The sequence below is a fragment of the Portunus trituberculatus genome, chromosome 43 (genome assembly GCF_017591435.1).
Source record: "Portunus trituberculatus isolate SZX2019 chromosome 43, ASM1759143v1, whole genome shotgun sequence".
Classification (NCBI taxonomy): Eukaryota; Metazoa; Arthropoda; class Malacostraca; order Decapoda; family Portunidae; genus Portunus; species Portunus trituberculatus.
The window spans coordinates 25,506,690-25,524,665 of record NC_059297.1 but is presented as its reverse complement, the minus strand read 5'-3'; the positions used below and the strand labels follow the sequence as shown (position 1 = coordinate 25,524,665).

At 49.2% G+C, this 17,976-nt stretch overlaps 1 protein-coding gene across 1 annotated transcript in view; it reads left to right on the top strand.

Annotated features, from left to right (window-relative positions):
- Nucleotides 1-266: 266 nt before the first annotated feature.
- Nucleotides 267-17,976, top strand: part of LOC123518284 (golgin subfamily B member 1-like) — a 108,891-nt gene continuing 91,181 nt past the window's right edge. The window contains 1 exon segment of the mRNA XM_045279015.1: nucleotides 267-1,240. Within this exon segment, the coding sequence (XP_045134950.1) occupies nucleotides 1,118-1,240 (123 nt within the window). The 5' untranslated portion in view covers nucleotides 267-1,117.

Sequence of the window (17,976 nt, the reverse complement as noted above, 5' to 3'; positions counted from 1 at the left end):
GTTTAGCACGCGGATATTGGGAATCACCTGGGTAAGATGAGGTAGTTCAGGATTTTCTCATTAACCCACATTTATTTGTGAATGCTGAATGAAAATGTTTATTTACTAGGCTTCTCGTGACTTAGCACCCATCTAGCTTGACAACAGAGCGTTTGAAGTGATTAATAAGGTTAAATGCCAAGCATATTGGAGGTGGAAAATGCGGATGCCATCTCAGTGAGTGGCGGCGTGTGGCAGCTGTACGTGGCCCCGGGGAAGCCGCCGCTCTCTCGAGGGTTCACTAGTGTCGAGGCAGTGGACGTGAGTGTATAGGTCGATGCCTCGCTGCACCGCGCTCTTTGGTGTGTAGTATTCCACGACTCGAAACGAAGCTGTGCATTCAAGTGGAGTGTTGGTGATGCCTGGCGTGTACTGCGCGAGATGAGGCGAGCCGGGGGGCGTGTGCGAGGGGCGGAGGGCGGTGGTGGGCAGGAATAGTGGAGGAATCTGTCTCCCGCAGCCGAGAGGTGGGAGGGAGGAGCGCCGCGGGGTGAGGCAAGTGTACCTCCACCTGTGCACCTCACCTGTGTGTGCGTCGCCGCCCATCCCAGCGTGCCGGAGAGGGACTGTCAGACCAGGGCGAGGCGTTCGTTGAAGGAGTATGGTGAAGACACACACCGTCCACAAAGTGACACTTCGTTGACGGGAAAAAGTGAAGCAGGAAAAGAAAGTGTCAACATTCTGTATGCAGAGAGAAAAATGGGCGGCATCTGTCAAGAGTGAATCTGTCATTCGTTCATCTGAGTGCCTGTCACCTTGTCTGCCTGTCTGTCTGTCTGTCTGTATGTATGTGCGTGCGTGTTTATGTTGTGAGTGTATCCTACTCGGTAACAACCGAACAGCCGTCGCCTGTGCGTCTTACCTGCGGAACTTCTATTCATCGACCTCCCGAAGCCCGTGAGTAGTTACGTGTGTCTTTCCGAATTCACACACTCCCCCTCGAAACCCCGTCACCGCCCCCTGCAACAGTGAGCGAGGCAGTACCTCACTTCCAACCACGTTTACGCCTGTGCCCATTTGCATCGTTTAGAGGCGAGTCGGAGGCCGTAACGTGTTGAGCGGAGTCCCTTGCTGCACGATGTCAGGGCTGAAGGGAGCAGAGTGCCGCAAGTTCCAGGCCAACATCTTCAACAAGAGCAAGTGTACCAACTGTTTCAAGCAGCGGGAAGAACACTCTCCAGAAGCACTCGAGTCCAACAGGGTAAGTATCGAAGCAGGAAGGAAGGAGGAGGGAAGCACGAAGGTATACCTTTGTGGAAGAAGTGGTGGATGTGGATGTATGTTTAAAAGAGAAGGGTGCACGAGCAAAGTACAGAAAGAGAGAGAGAGAGAGAGAGAGAGAGAGAGAGAGAAGCCACAGCATAATTATGACTTAAAAGTAGAGGATATATTTTGTTAAGTAACAAATACGAATAAATTATCTGTTGTTTTATGAGAAGTGAAAGGACGTGAAGAGAAGATTTAAAAGATAAGAGCAAGATATGTTTTAGCTGGTGTAAGAGCAATGAGGGTTGACTGACCGTAAGGAAAAGAACGAACGTTGCGAGGAAGGAGGGTTGACAGTACGCTCGTATACTTTAGAGGTAAGGGGGGTGAGGGAGTAGGAGTGTACTGAGGGAGAGGGGAGAGGCGAGGAATGCCGGTGACTGGCAGGTACTGGGAAGAGAGGATGTGATTGTGTAAATCGCTGAAGGATCGTGTAGGGGTGCTGGGTGGAGGGTGTTGCTGGCCTGCTGCAGGTGTGAACGGTCGCGGCTTAGTGGTGTGTGGGAGGGAAGTGTACGAATGTCTTCATAAATGTGTGTGTGTGTGTGTAAGTCATTGGCATGCCAGACAGTCTTAGCAGGTGTGTCCTTAGAGAATGAGCAGGACACACACACACACACACACACACACACACACACACACAGGTGTTTGGTGAAGATTTGATTGACAGGGTAGAATAAAATGTAATGGTTCGGGATTGTGTGGCAAGGAGATGCTACTGTTTTGAAGGACACACGAACACACACACGCAGTAAAGCACAGGTGACTGCGTGGGGGACGAATATAAGACGCCTCGGATGAGACAAAAAAGGCATGTCACCGGATTCGTATATCAGATGCACATTGGGTCGTCTTACGGATGAACGAAGCCGCATAATTTCCGTCTCCTATCCCCTTCCCCCTCTGCTCCAGAACCAAGAAACAACACCACCGGTTCCCGAGCACAGAGGGAAATACTTCGTTGCTTAGTTTTTACCCTCTTCACGGAAATGCCGATGGGAAACAGGGGGAGCTGAGGAGACTACCAGGGAGACAGGAACATTCATGGGCACATCTGGGGACGGGGAGGGGGTGAGACAGGAGCGGTTAAACCAAGCACAGTGACAGCAGACCATGCCACGCCCAGCTCCTTCCTTCTCTACCACCTCTTCTTTTCCTGCGTAGCCCCGAGTGAGTGAGAGGAAGAAAGGAGGGGAAGTGAGGGTTGGGGAATGGTGGATACACTTCATGGACAGAAAAAAAAGGTAACTGGGTCAGAAGTTCAAATTTAGACATTGCGAGTGAGTTAGTGAGTGAGTGGCCATCTGTCTGCCCCAACGACTGCGGCGGCGGGGGCGGGGACGGCTGCGGCGGGACAGAATGAAGAGAGTGTACTTATTGTGCAGTTTGCTCCAGTTGATTTTAACGGCGAAGCTCAGGACACGAATACAAAACAGCTTGTACTCCCTCCTGTAGCCACACCTGATACTTGGAGTCTCTCTCTCTCTCTCTCTCTCGTATTTTCTTACTTCCGTTTTTCCTTCCTTACCACCTTCATTCATTTTTCCGCCTTTCTGCCCTCTAATCTCTCTCTCTCTCTCTCTCTCTCTCTCTCTCTCTCTCTCTCTCTCTCTCTCTCTCTCTCTCCTTCCGTTTTTCCCTCCTTCCTTCATTTTCCTGTCGTTCTTTCTGCCCTCTAGTCTCTCTCTCTCTCTCTCTCTCTCTCTCTCTCTCTCTCTCTCTCTCTCTCTCTCTCTCTCTCTCTCTCAAGCCACTAAAGGTCTGAAATCTGCGTCTTTATTTCTCCTGTGTGGGTTGTGCTGGTGATGGTGGTTGTGGTGATGGGCAATGGTGGTGCTCTTTCTGCCCTGTCAAACCCTGCACTGTATGTTTCACTTGAGGGGGTCTCCAGGCCCATAGCTATTCATATTATTGTGTCTGATAAGATGTGTCTCTGTTAAGATAAAGAGGGTGGGAAGCGTACACACACACACACACACACACACACACACACACACACACACACACACAAGGTAGTAAGCAAAACGAAACCCAATCTTGTGTGTGTGTGTGTGTGAGAGAGAGAGAGAGAGAGGAAAGCTATAAATTCATGCTCTCTCTCTCTCTCTCTCTCTCTCTCTCTCTCTCTCTCTCTCTCTCCAGTCCAAGAGGGGCCTGTGGTTGAGGGGCGGTGTACTAACAGAGGTGAAAGTAGTTTTAGTAATAGTGTGGAGGGGGAGAGGAAGGAAGGAGAGGGAGGAGGCGCGAAGGAGGGAAGGAACAGAAGGACATTTCATATCTATTTTCTTCGTTTCGTGCTCTCACCAAACCTCCCTTCCTTCTCTCTTCCTTCTTTCCCTTCTCCTCCCTCTTTCCTTCCCTTCCCTTCCTCCTCTTCCTTCCCTTCCCTTCCTCCTTTACCTTTTCTCCTTCTCCCTTCCCATTCCTTCTTTTCTTCCCTTCCTTTCTCTCCCCATCGTCCTCTGCCTTCCCTTCCCTTCCCTTCCCTTCCTTCCCTTCCCATCGTCGTCTGCATTCCTTTCCCATCTTCCTCTGCCTTTCCTTCCTTTCCCTTCCCTTCCCTTCCCTTCTCCTCTGCCTTCTATTCCCTTCCCTTCCTTGCTATACTCGTTCATTCTCCTCCTCCTCCTCCTCCTCCTCCACCACCAGCACCACCACCTTTCACTCCACACTCCTCTCTTTCCACCATTCATCGTCATTCATTCTTGTCCCTAACTTTCCTCCAGTGTGTGTGTGTGTGTGTGTGTGTGTGTGTGTGTGTGTGTGTGTGTGTGTGTGCGCGCGCTCCGTTCTTCATAGATAAGCGTGTAATCACTGATAAGGCTTCCATTGGGTGACTCATTTGAAACGATTTAACGTTCATATACCACCTCTCTCTCTCTCTCTCTCTCTCTCTCTCTCTCTCTCTCTCTTCCACTGTGAATGGATGGATGGATGCATGAGTGCGTGTGTGCGTGTGTAGTTGTGTGCAATGTGCGGGGTCAAAGTGCCGTTAGTGTAGACATGGAATGACCACACACACACACACACACACACACACACACACACACACACACACACACACACATATTCACCGGAGAGAGAGAGAGAGAGAGAGAGAGAGAGAGAGAGAGAGAGAGAGAGAGAGAGAGAGAGAGAGAATTTGATCACCCCAAGGAAAAGAAGGGAATATTACAAGTATGAGAGAGAGAGAGAGAGAGAGAGAGAGAGAGAGAGAGAGAGAGGAGAGTTGGGTCACCACACTCCCGGTCACCGTACTACTGGCCTCGATTATTACTCCTCCCCTCCTTCTCCTTCCCCACCACCACCACCACCACCATCACCACCACCATCACCACCATCATTACTCCTTCATCCTAATCACATGCGACCACAGTTTTTGTTTACCCCAGCGCAGATTAACACTACCACCATCACCACAACCACTACTACTACTACTACTACTACTACTACTACTACTACTACTACTATCAATCTTATATCTCTCCTAGTGCCTTCCTTTCTTTCATCATCACTATCACTACCATTATCTCAAGCACCACCATTATGAGAGCATCACCATTTCAACCATTATCACTCACCACGACCACCATTATTAAAACACATTGCGTACCAACATTTGCGACATCACCGCCATCACCACCACTATCACCACCACAGCCAGTTATTTCACTACCACTAATGCAACACCAAATCAGTAGCTATTACCATTACTGTCACCATCACTATTAACACCACGCATTCCTTAAAAATTCCCCTTTTTTACCATTATTTTTCACCTTCCCTATCCATCTCTTTCCTCTCCCAGTATCACTTTATCCCTTTCTCCATTTTCCTTTCACTCTTGATCTGCTTTTCCGTCCCATCCCCATCTCTCTCTCTCTCTCTCTCTCTCTCTCTCTCTCTCTCTCTCTCTCTCTCTCTCTCATCACACTCGTCCCTTTCTCCGCCCTTCCTCTTTCCATCCAGCATCACTTCGTTATCTCTTATCTTCTTTTCCCTTCACTTTTAGTCTTCCTTTCCCATCCCATTTCTCTCTCTCTCTCTCTCTCTCTCTCTCTCTCTCTCTCTCTCTCTCTCTCTCTCTCTCTCTCTCTCTCTCTCTCTCTTTTGCGGTCACCAATAGGCAGATGGTGTGTGCCGTGTGGTGGAGGCATCGGGTCTGTCTTGGCGTCCCCCTCCTCACCATCACCACCATCATCATCACCATCTTCATTAGTACGACTGAATAAGACTCTTACCGCAACCACCACAAAGCCACTACCACCACCATTGCCACCGCCACTATTAATAAATTAGTGTTGTTTGCCTAGTAAGTTACACTGCATGCCTATCACTACCACCACTACCACTATCACTACCACCACTAACAACAAGTATATTAACAACAATTCCACATCTGCCTTCACTCGATCCACAGCTGTTGATAGTTTGCCTTTTTAACCACCGCCATTAAACAAACTTTTCCACAGTCTGTTGTTGTTCCTGCTGTTGTTGTTGTCGGTGGTGGTGGTGGTGGTGGTGGTGGTTGCTTTTACTATTACTACTGATGATGATGATGCTCCTGTTGGTGTTTACTCTTACTGTTGTTGTTGCTGTTGTTGTTAGTGATGCTGCTGCTGCTACTACTACTACTACTACTACTACTACTACTACTACTACTACTACTACTACTACTGCTACTGCTGCTGCTGCTACTTATACTACTATTATACCCAAACCTATTGAAAAATCGCCAACAACAATAACAACAACAACAACAACCATAACTACTACTACTACTACTACTACTACTACTACTACTGCTGCTGCTGCTGCTGCTGCTGCTGCTGCTGCTACTACTACTACTACTACTACTACTACTACTACTACTACTACTACTACTACTACTACTACCATCACTATAACAAAAACAACTTCTACTACTACTACTACTACTACTACTACTACTACTACTACTACACCACCACTACTACTACTACTATACCACCACTACTACTACTACTACTACTACTACTACTACTACTACTACTACTACCACCACCACCATAGCAATGATTGTTTCGCTGTTCACTGCCCACTTAGTAACAAACAGCCTGGCGTGTCCTCGGGGCAACGCGTGTGTTGTGTGGTGGTGGTGGTGGTGGTGTGGATAGATCGAGAAGTCCTTAGGCTGCGGGTCAAGATAGCGGCGGCTCTCTCTCTCTCTCTCTCTCTCTCTCTCTTCTTACATAAACGTCACCCTGGTTGATGGAGTAATAACAAGGGTTACTGCAGGAGGCTTGGTTTGTTGGGGCCACACTGTCACCGTCACCTCTTCCTCACTCTGTAACCCTCCCTCTCTTCCCTCCCTTGCGTTCACATATTTTTCCCGGGCTATTCTTAAGGCTGTCCCGGGTGTTAGTCTTTACGATTCGCTTGGACAGCTGACTTCACTCATCCACACTCGCGTTTACCGCACCAGTGTTTATGTAATTCTGTCTTTTTAAACGTTATTTCGGTGGGTGTTATTTCCTTAGTTTTAGAAGTTCGTTTACCTCTTTTTTTTGTTTAGTCTCGTCATTCCCTTTCTCGTGTTTACGCAAGTTAACGGAATGCCTTGCTGGAGTGGCGGTACACGAGGCAGGGATTAACTGTCACTCACTCCTTTCATGGCGTGGCTGGCGTTTGTTGTCACCACTTCACTATGCAATGTCGAGTACTCAAATCTCGCTCGTTATTTTTTATTTATTATTTTTTTTTTTCCTCTTCGCTCTCTCATATAATATGACGCTCCAAGGTTACAAGGCAGAATACGCAGATTTCATTGATGCTATTACTGCAGTTTGTTCTCTCTTTCCGCGTGTTAGTCTTCTTATACAAGTCCCTTTCTTGAACGTGCAGCACAAGAGGTTCTCGAGAGCTAAGTCCAGGTCCAGGGTGCGCTAACCTGGTTCGCCCGCCACCGCCCTCCCTGACTCCCGCCGCCTTCTGGGAATTAGGCATTTCTGTGGCTTCGTTAAGTGATACTCGCCCTGCCGGTCTTCCTGGGTTGATGGGGTGACACCTTACACCCAGATAATAGGTATTGTGGTCTGTGGAACATTCGAGGTGCAACTCTTATTATTACTACCACTATAGCGCCAATTACTACTACAGGGTTCTTGTCATCCTTCTCCTGCTACTCTTACCACTACATCACAGATTATTTCATCGCCGTCCCTGCCACCACCACCACCACCACCACGTTGCCACTCCTACAAGCATTTCCTTTACCATGTTCTAACTTACAAGGCGTTCACAGGTGCGGCGAGGGCGTGCCGAGTGGCGGTGGGGCGGCGGGGAGTTGGTGTGGTGCCGACGCCCACGCCCGCCACCCCGCACACCGCCCAACTCCAGCCCTGACACCACCCCGATCTCAGAGGAGGGTTCGGTACGGCGCCTGGCGTGTGGCGTGGCATGGAGACACGTGTGGAGTGGCATGGCGCAGCGTGTTCTGTAGTGTGGCGTGGAGTGTGGCACGCGACGATGCAGCGCGGTGAGGCTGGGCACGTTGAGGCGCGGTGTGGTGTAGCGACGTGTGCATGATGTATACTGTAGCATGCATGGCGTGGTGTGTGGTGGTGTGGCGTGGCGTGGCGTAGCGTGGTGTGTGGTGTGGAGCGGTGTATTGGCACGCTTGTGTACACGTAACAGTAGGTGGTTGTCGTGTTTGGTGAGGTGTGGTGAGGTGTGGCGAGACTATGTATGTGTGTGTGTGTGTGTGTGTGTGTGTGTGTGTGTGTGGTGCCTACAAACCACCACCGCTCTCATCACCACCACCACAGCTAGTAACAACAAGAACAACACCATCGGCACCATCATGAACTCGGGTCACCTCGTCGCGGGAGGAGGAGAGGCAAGTGAAGGGTGGAACACTGGAAATTGATTGAGTTGGCTATGGCGCCGCAGCAACGAGGTCATGTAGTGCCGGCTGGGGTTACGAAAGAGAGCTACTTCTCCCAACTAAACTAGAAACTGCCATGCTTCAGGAGCGCGGCAAGGAAGCTAGAGACAACCTTTTAGCTTCCTGGGGTCGTGGTATAGGTACAGGCTAGGTAGGTGGATGGATGGGTGGGTGGCAGGGCGGGCAGTGTTTAGTGTAGGTCTTTGTATATAGACGCCAAGTACCAATCTATAGTCCTCTTTGAAAGATGGAATACTGCCTTGAAATGAAAGATACGGAAAAAAAATGTGAACCTGTAAATATGATGATAAATAAATAAATAAATAAAGGTGAAAAAGTTGCTTCAGGTCATGTTTGATCCATTAACCTTTTTTTTCTATTTCATTTTAAACAACCATGTAGGGTGTGTGTGTGTGTGTGTGTGTGTGTGTGTGTGTGTGTGTGTGTGTGTGTGTGTGTGTGTGTGTGTGTGTGTGTGTGTGTGTCTGTATTGATCGTAGAGTTGTCATGTGTGTTGTCTCGTGACCTCTGCAGCAGTGGATAGGGAGAGGGGAGGGGTAAGGAGGAGGATGAGGAGGAAGAGGAGGACGCAGTGAGGAAGGGTCGAGGCGGGAGGAGGGAGAGGAGGCAGGTAATGTAAAGCAGGGTGATCCCTAAGCCACAGTTCTCTCTCTCTCTCTCTCTCTCTCTCTCTCTCTCTCTCTCTCTCTCTCTCATACATTGCTTATTATTCTCCTCGGCAGCGCACGCGCGCGCGCTCACACACACACACACACACACACACACACACACACACACACACACACACACACACACACACACACACACACACATACAGAACAAAGCCTTTAATTACTACACTCATCAGTCAGTCAGTCAGTCATTCAGTCAGTCAGTTAGTGAGGAAGTCAGTCAGCTAATACTGCTTTCATTCATGGCAGTAAGCAAACCCTCTCTCTCTCTCTCTCTCTCTCTCTCTCTCTCTCTCTCTCTCTCGTTAAGTGGGTCGGGCAGAGACAACAGGACGTGCGATCAATCCGAAGGCGGAGGCGGCGGTGGTAGCGGACAAGAAAGTACTCAGTGGTACCTACTAGACTCGATCGCTGCAGGTCAGACTTTTAAATGGGAACGATGCCAAGGTTATAACAACTGGCGCTAAACGGAGCTGGGCCGGCTGGATCACTTTACCTCCCGGCTGTTTAATGCTAATGACTGTCCCTCGAGCACTGAGTTTTGTTGTTCTATCATTCTCGGTGCCTTGTCTTGGTTGTACAAAAAGGAATAGTAATTAAGAGCAGAGGAGGAAAGAATTACAGGACATGTTGAGGGATAGCAGCAGGAGGAAAGGAGAACAAAAACATAGAGGGAAATTATTGAGGGGATAGCAAGATAAAATATAAAAAGGAAAGGAAAGGCAGAGAAAAGTGATGGAGGAATATTGTTGAGAAGACATCAAAAGGACAGTTTGAAATAAAAGCGCAATGAAAGGTTTAAGGGACAGCAGGAAGAAGTGAGAAGAAGAAAAATGCAAAGGGAAAAAGATTGATAAAACAAGAAAAAGATGACAAGAAAAATAGAAGAAAAAAAAGTTATAGCCAGTGATTTTCCAAGGATTATGGCATGTCGTTCGTGACACTTTGACCAAGACTCTGCATCGTTAATAGAGATAACAAACACAGCGAACTGAACTAATCATCTCTGTGGCCAATGAAAACACACACAACACACCACACTATCACCTCACTGCTTCACCATAATTCCCATGACAGTGACGAGTAAGAGAGGGAGAGAGAGAGAGATAGAAAACTGGTCTCATTCGCCATTACGTCCCTAAGTCCTAAGGTTAATCTGTGGCATTCTGGGTAGCTTCTGTTATGTTAGGTTGGTTTAGGTTAGGTCTGTTAGTCTCTTTCTAAATCAGTGGTATGCAGCGGGAGGGAAAGATGGGTGAGGGCAGCGTGGCGTGTGACAGCTTGGCCATACAGGGAGGCAGGCGGGTAGCAGCAGCAGCAGCAGCAGTCACCTCTGTAGTATGGTGTTGGCTTGTTACGCTTCGGGTACGGACGCTTACTCAATGTCCATCATAAGTGAGACTACTGTGTACTAGGCATTTTCTCTCTCTCTCTCTCTCTCTCTCTCTCTCTCTCTCTCTCTCTCTCTCTCTCTCTCTCTCTCTCTCTCTCGTTTGTGTGTGTGTGTGTGTGTGCTTTGTGCTATTTTAACAAACATAGACTCATGACGACACGACAGCACACACACACACACACACACACACACACACACACACACACACACACACACACACACACACCTCAAGAAAACACCAAAAAAGAAAGAGAGAAAGAAAGTCAAAGACGGCAAGAAAGAGGAGACGGTCTCTACCTAAACTGTGGATAACTGAAGCTTGACTACAAAGACACCACCGCCGCCCCCAGCTCGACGCTGCTACCCTGCCCACACCCTTAGAGGCGCCGCGGGCATACCCAAGCAACGCCGCCTCCTCGATTGGGGATTGTGGGAGGTTCTGAGGCACGGGGAAGGCAAGGGGGTGAGTTGGGGAGCAAGGAAGGGGGTAGGTAAGGCGAGGCTGTGTTGGTTGTTCCTTATCCCAGTGGTCTGTGTGTTGGTGAAGGGACTGAGAGGCTTGTTAGTGCCCAGAACGCCGCCTTGTGTGTGTGTGTGTGTGTGTGTGTGTGTGTGTGTGTGTGTGTGTGTGTGAATATGTGCATGTCCTATGTGTGTGGGTCTGTAGGGTGTGTGTGTGTGTGTGTGTGTGTGTGTGTGTGTGTGTGTGTGTTTGCGTTGAGTCTTAATGATGTTATTCACATGGTAGGTATGTATTCTGTGTGTGTGTGTGTGTGTGTGTGTGTGTCGGCTTACAGGCTGTGCTCTGTGCCTCAAGGTGCATATGGAGGCCCAGCGGCAGGGACATGGGCAGGGGCAGAGGCAGAGGCGAGGGTCAGCCGAAAGGGGCGTCTCACCTTAACGTGTGTTTACCTTAGCGGTGGTCAAGAGGCAAGGGACCCACGGAGGGACAAGGCTCGCTGGGTAGACGTGGGTTGGGGCGTAACGCGTGGCCTCCATCACGTCCCTCTGGTCTCTCTCGGCCCTCGTCTTTACTGGTTCTCGCCCTCCATCACGTCCCTGTCTTTCAATCGATCTTCGTCACGCTCCTTTTCTCACATTTTCTCGATGATGAACAGTTCCGGAATTGAAAACTTCGCTCCTCATGCTTCACTTCCATTGCATGCGAGTCAGCACGTCTTGGTGAGGCAGGGCAGCTGTGTGGGTCACCAGGTGTCGGCACGCCAGCACAAGTGTTCTCCGTATTCATCGTGGTGGGGGTAAACATCCCAAGGGAGGGAGGAGAAGTTTATCATTTTTATGGTTAAGTCGCACTGTGTGAGCTATAAATCACAGTAATAAATATTGTTAAGGGTTCAGGTTATGTACCCTTACTGTTCCCTGCGATGACGTCCCGCTGCCCTGGCGTGGACTCCCTCCGCCGCCAGTCTGGCGTGCTGGGCTGCTGCTGCCGCGAGGCGATCCAGGCGCCACGGTGGGGTGTTATTGGCAGTGGTGCTGAGGCGAGCAGCTACTGGTATGTTGAGGTGAGCGGGGTCGTGGTGTGGGGAGGAGGCTGATGCAGCAGAACCTGAGTTGAGCTGCCATCCTCTGCCTGCTTGCTGAAGCGTTTCTTTGGGCAGACTTCTCCGTTTGGTGGTTTTTTTTTCACCAACGGATTGGTTAAAACACTTGTTGTTGCTGGCAGAAATGGCTGAGTGCATGCCGGGTTGAGTGGTTCTTGGGGCGTGCGCTGCCTGCTGACGCCCAGCCAGCATGCATGATGGCGTGGGGTGTGCATGACTCGCTCCATCGTATCTACTTTCAAAGGTGCCGAGGCAGAAAATAGAGCCGCTGGTTTGGTGTGCCGGTTCATGACCTGCGATCACGGCCGACGATGCTGGCTGGGCTGACTGAAAATACTGCAGGAATGGAAGATGGCGAGGCGAGGCGATGCAGGCGGCGGCGGTGGGTCGGATCTTGGCCGGACAGGAGGTCATGTCAGCACAGTGGTAGAGGAGAGGTATCGACGACGTGGTGTTGTCAGGCGGAGAAAAAGCGGCAGCCGTTTGTGTGTGTGTTTCACCGTTTGATCTGCTGCAGTCTCTGACGAGACAACCAGACGTTACCCTACGGAACGAGCTCAGAGCTCATTATTTCCGATCTTCGGATAGGCCTGAGACCAGGCACACACCACACATCGGGACAACAAGGTCACAACTCCTCGATTTACATCCCGTACCTACTAACTGCTAGGTGAACAGGGGCTACACGTGAAAGGTGACACACCCAAATATCTCTACCCGGCCGGGGAATCGAACCCCGGTCCTCTGACTTGTGAAGCCAGTGCTCTAACCACTGAGCTACCGTGTGTGTGTGTGTGTGTGTGTGTGTGTGTGTGTGTGTGTGTGTGTGTGTGTGTGTGTGTGTGTGTGTGTACGTCTCGCTTTCTTTTACCACGACACGAAATGAAGGAAAAGTCTCCGTTTCTCCACTTTCCTTTTCTGTACGTGACGAGAGAGAGAGAGAGAGAGAGCACTAAAGCAATTTGGCTACACAAAAGCACACTGGATAAAAGAAAAATGTACATATGTTTGCAAAGAAAATGTTGCATGTATACTTCGTGTCGTGCATTGTGTTGTTTGTTTACGTTTTATTATTTTGACTTTTCACACAACTTTAAAACGAAATTCAGAGAGAGAGAGAGAGAGAGAGAGAGAGAGAGAGAGAGAGATCCATCACACCATATCACAACCAAACTGCAGTCAACAGGGCGAGATTATCCTCTTGTTGCCACAATCACTGAGCGGCTTCTGGGACAGTCTTGGGGCTGGGATGGCCTTTGAGTGGCGGGGCGGAGCGCGGGCGACGAGAGAGAGAGAGAGAGAGAGAGAGAGAGAGAGAGAGAGAGAGAGAGAACTGGAATTTAATAAACTTGTTTGAAAAGAATACCAAAAGCAGTCTGAATATCCCAAAGGTGTTCTGTACGTCCTGCTCTTTCACCCTGGGAAGCTTTTTTTTGCGCTATTACCATCAGGATGTTGCTTTGTTTTTCTTGTGTTTTTTGTTATGGTTTGTTGTTGTGGTTATGGTTTTTGTTGTTGGTGGTGGTGGTGGTGGAGTTACGGGTTTTGTTATTGTTGCTGTTTTTTTTTTTTTATTCTTGCACTACTACTACTAGTACTATTATTACTACTACTGCTGCTGCTGCTACTGTTACTGCTGCTACTGCTTCTCCTGCTGCTTGATATTTCGTGTTCGCCGCGGCCCTCGTCAGTATTGTTGGCGGCGCACGAGTATAGAATGGAGTCAGAATTTCTGAGAATATTTTCATAATCGAGTTACTGATTTGTCGGTGTCAGAGGTGAGCCGCTCCCTCGGCCTCCCAACAGGCGAGTCTTGGTGTGCACTTGCCTGGCGGTGGTCGTTCATCTTTGAGCCTTTCCGGGCATGAGATCGTGGTGGTGGTGGTGGTGGTGGTCGTGGCGTGTGGACGCGTTGCCAAGGTCGTCAGCTTCTTGACGTGAAACTTCCTGGAGATAGTCATCGAGTGAGCTTCAAGTTAGGTGCAGTGTCAGATGTTGCGGGTCGGCAGCGTATTCTCGTGAGGGCGGCGAGGTTCAGGGAGTGGCGCGATGTCATGTTTCATGGATCGAGAATCTGTGGTGGACGTGAAGGGGGCGAGGCGGCCGCCAGCTTGAGGGAGGGAAGGCCGGTGTGGGTCTGGGTGGGGCGAGGTTAGGGACGTGCTGATTTCTCCAGTCGAAACCTTGTGTTGAGGTCGGGCAGGGACGGGTCTGGCATCCTGTCTGAGCTGGCTGAGCTGATTACTTGGTGAGTCTAGTACTCTTGTGCTCCTAAACCGAGCAAGAGTCGTCTTAACCATCGAGGACACTCTGCAGGACTTCAACTCAGCATGACCGCAGACCAGCTGGCTGCTCGCTGAGTCTGAAGACACCTGTGACTCCTGCGGGAGCCTCACTTCACACGGCAACACCTGGTCCGTGTCGAGCGCCCCAGGCGACGCCAGACTTATGTTTAGTATTTGTATGGAGTCCGCGCCTCTGACTTCCTGGTTCTCACAGCCCCGGTGTCAGGTTGGACGGAGGTCCAGTGGCGGCGCTCGTGGGCGACGGTCGCGGCTCCTCCAGTGCGGGTCGCTGGCTGGCGCTAAGGAACGCCGGCATGAATGTCACGGCTGCGCCGAGCACAGCCAGAGTCATATGAAGGAAGATGTAACTGTAACGCGCGCAGCATCACCAATGACTTTGAGAATTATTCTCGACAACCCACAAACGCACTGGAATGTGGCTGCACAAGAGTAGTAACGAGCCAGTCACTCATGCTATGTTCCTCACACTCCTGGAACACTGAATGGTCGGTCGCCTTGTATGCAGCCATGACTGCCGTTCCTATGCAAGGCTGGTGGTCAACCCTATTTTTATTTTTATTTTTTTCTTTCTTTTCTGAAAAACCGTTACGACAATCAGCTTAAAGAAGCAACCTCTGTGCGTCACTAACAGGGCAGTGTTCTTCCTTTACAATGAATGCCTTTGCTAATCTCTTCAGAGGTGTGGCGGGGCAGGACATGTGGCGGAACAATCCCCCCCCCCTCAACAAAAACACACACACATCACACGGGTAGGCAGGCCTGCTGGAGGTATATCGTGTTCAGGGTGTGTGCTGCCTCAAGGAGACCAAACCTGCACACACATCATGAAAATATCACATTGATGACCTTAATTTTGTGCGCCGCCTTGGCCGCTAGAGTTGTGCAGCTGGTGCGTCTGTAATATAAGCCATGTTATCATCACTTGCATTAATTCTGTGTGGGGTAAACCTTATCAGCAATTATGGGCTTGGTGGGCAATGACAACAGCGATCAATACCATTCACGGTGGAGCCAAAACATGTCTGGCTGGTGGATGGCCTCGCTCCACCGCCCTTAGCGAGACAGGTGTGTGTGTGTGTGTGTGTGTGTGTGTGTGTGTGTGTGTGTGTGTGTGTGTGTGTGTGTGTGTGTATGTATGTATGTATGTGTTGTGTTTGCCTGCCTGCCTACCTGCCTATCTGCCTGCCTGACTTCTTTTTTACCTGTGTGTGTGTACGTGTTATTTATCTGACTTTCAATGTGCCCGTCAGTCAACAAAGTAGCTCCCAAGATCGTCAGAATCAGTTTCCATCAGAGTTGAAGCAGCAGCAGTGGCGGTGGCGGTGGCGATGGTGGTCAGGTGTGAGTCAGGTGTACGGGCCGCTTCCGGAAACTGGCCGTGAAGAACAGTTTGGTGTCTAGGCAATGACTGGGATATGGGAGTAAGGGAGGGGAGAGAGAAGGGAAGGTGGGAGGAAATGAGGCAGTTTAGCTTATGTTTCCAAGGAAGTTGCGTGTTATTTACTTGATTTGCTGGAGTGGTCATGGAGGAGGAAGTGTACGAGTGATGTAGTTGTCGTCAGGTAGTGCAGTGTTAGTTTCTTCATGGGATCCTCCTCCGTCTTCTTGTTTTTTCCTTTCTGTCTTTCACTTGCTTCTATCCCATCCTGTCTTTTCCTTTTTTCTCATTATTTTTCATGTTCTCTTCGTCCTACTTTTTCCTCTTCTTCCTTTTTTTTTTTTTTTTTGTTCTTTTTTCCCTCTGTTTACTCCTTCCTCACTTATGTTCCCTCTCTCTTCTTTCTTTCTCCCAATTTTCCTTCCTTATCTTCATTCATTCTTTCCTTCTATTACCATCCTCTATCTCTCTCTCCTTCTTTCTCTCTTTCCTTCTCTACTTCCCTCCATTCATTCATTCTCTCCTCATACTTTTCCATTATTATCTTATCCCCTTCCCTCCACATTCCCTCTTCCATTTTCTTCCATTCTTTCCTTCTCTCCAGTGTTTTTCCTTCATTTCTCCTCCATGACGAAGACACTAAGGTAAGGTCCAGTGAGAGGAGGAGGAGGAGGAGGAGGAGGAGGAGGAGGAGGAGGAGGAGAAGGAGGGAGATATGAAGAGGGAAAGAGGGAGGGAGTGGGGAGGGAAAACTTCCGGTCCAGCTGTGGTAATGACCGATCCGCTACCTGCGAACACACACACACACACACACACACACACACACACACACACACACACACACGTTTCTTCACTAACACATTTCATATTAATTTCATGCCACAGAATGACAGTCACGGAGAGAGAGAGAGAGAGAGAGAGAGAGAGAGAGAGAGAGAAAGAGAGTGAGTATTGCTCTGGATCAGTGGTTCTCAAACTTTTTTGGCTGCGATCCCCTACAAATTACTCCGACAGAGTGGCGACCCACTCCCACAACAACAACGAATTTCTGTCAATCCCTATGAGGCATTTCGTTGTCTCCGTGTATCTGCTTCCCTTTCTATGTATGTATGTGTATGTATGCATGTATGTATATGTATGTACTTACACACGTATGTCTCTCTCTCTCTCTCTCTCTCTCTCTCTCTCTCTCTCTCTCTCTCTCTCTCTCTCTCTCTCTCTCTCTCTCTCTCTCTCTCTCTCTCTCTCCGTCTTTAAAGGCTGAACAACTTACCATTACTAATGGGAAGGATGGGCTTGCTTCTCTCGCGACCCCCATAAATGATTTTGCGAACCCCTGGGGTCGGAACCCCACTTTGAGAACCCCTGCTCTAGATGACAAGTAGCATTCTTCTCAGAGTTGATTGACTCTCTCTCTCTCTCTCTCTCTCTCTCTCTCTCTCTCTCTCTCTCTCTCTCTCTCTCTCTCTCTCTCTCTCTCACTCACACACACACACACACACACACACACACACACACACACACACACACACACAGTAGGAAACTGAAAAAAAAAAAAAGAACGTTAGGGTCAGAGAGAGAGAGAGAGAGAGAGAGAGAATATAAAAAAGTGAGAGAGGTAGCTATCAGCACGTCGAGTTGAAAGTGTCAGCCGCCTGTCAGAGAGAGAGAGAGAGAGAGAGAGAGAGAGAGAGAGAGAGAGACTTCTATTCTTCCAATAATAGATTCTAAAAAAATCTAATGATAAAAACAAAACTGAACCAAATTTAAATGAAAATCTCTCTCTCTCTCTCTCTCTCTCTCTCTCTCTCTCTCTCTCTCTCTCTAAGTTATGTTCGTGCCCTCAAACATGCACGGTTCAAATTTCACCACGCCCTTCCTTCCCCTTACCTTATCTCCCCCTCCTTTCCTCCCCTCTTGCTCCTTTGCTCCCTCTTTCCCTCCTTACTTCCCTACTCTCTCTCTCTCTCTCTCTCTCTCTCTCTCTCTCTCTCTCTCTCTCTCTCTCTCTCTCTCTCGTAACATCATGATAAAAGGGAAAAACTAGGAAGAGATAAGCTATTTCTCTCTCTCTCTCTCTCTCTCTCTCTCTCTCTCTCTCTCTCTCTCTCTCTCTCTCTCTCTCTCTCTCTCTCTCTCTCTCTCTATCAGGTCGTGTGTTAACGCCTCTAATGGTCCTTGGTTCTTATCTTTAACCACGTGGAGTCTCTCTCTCTCTCTCTCTCTCTCTCTCTCTCTCTCTCTCTCTCTCTCTCTCGTAAAAATATAAGATTAAGCTCCCACCAGAGAGAGAGAGAGAGAGAGAGAGAATGTATACAGACTGGTGTAGTGTGTTGGTGCCAGTACTCTATTTTTACTTTCAACAGTAGTCTCTCTCTCTCTCTCTCTCTCTCTCTCTCTCTCTCTCTCTCT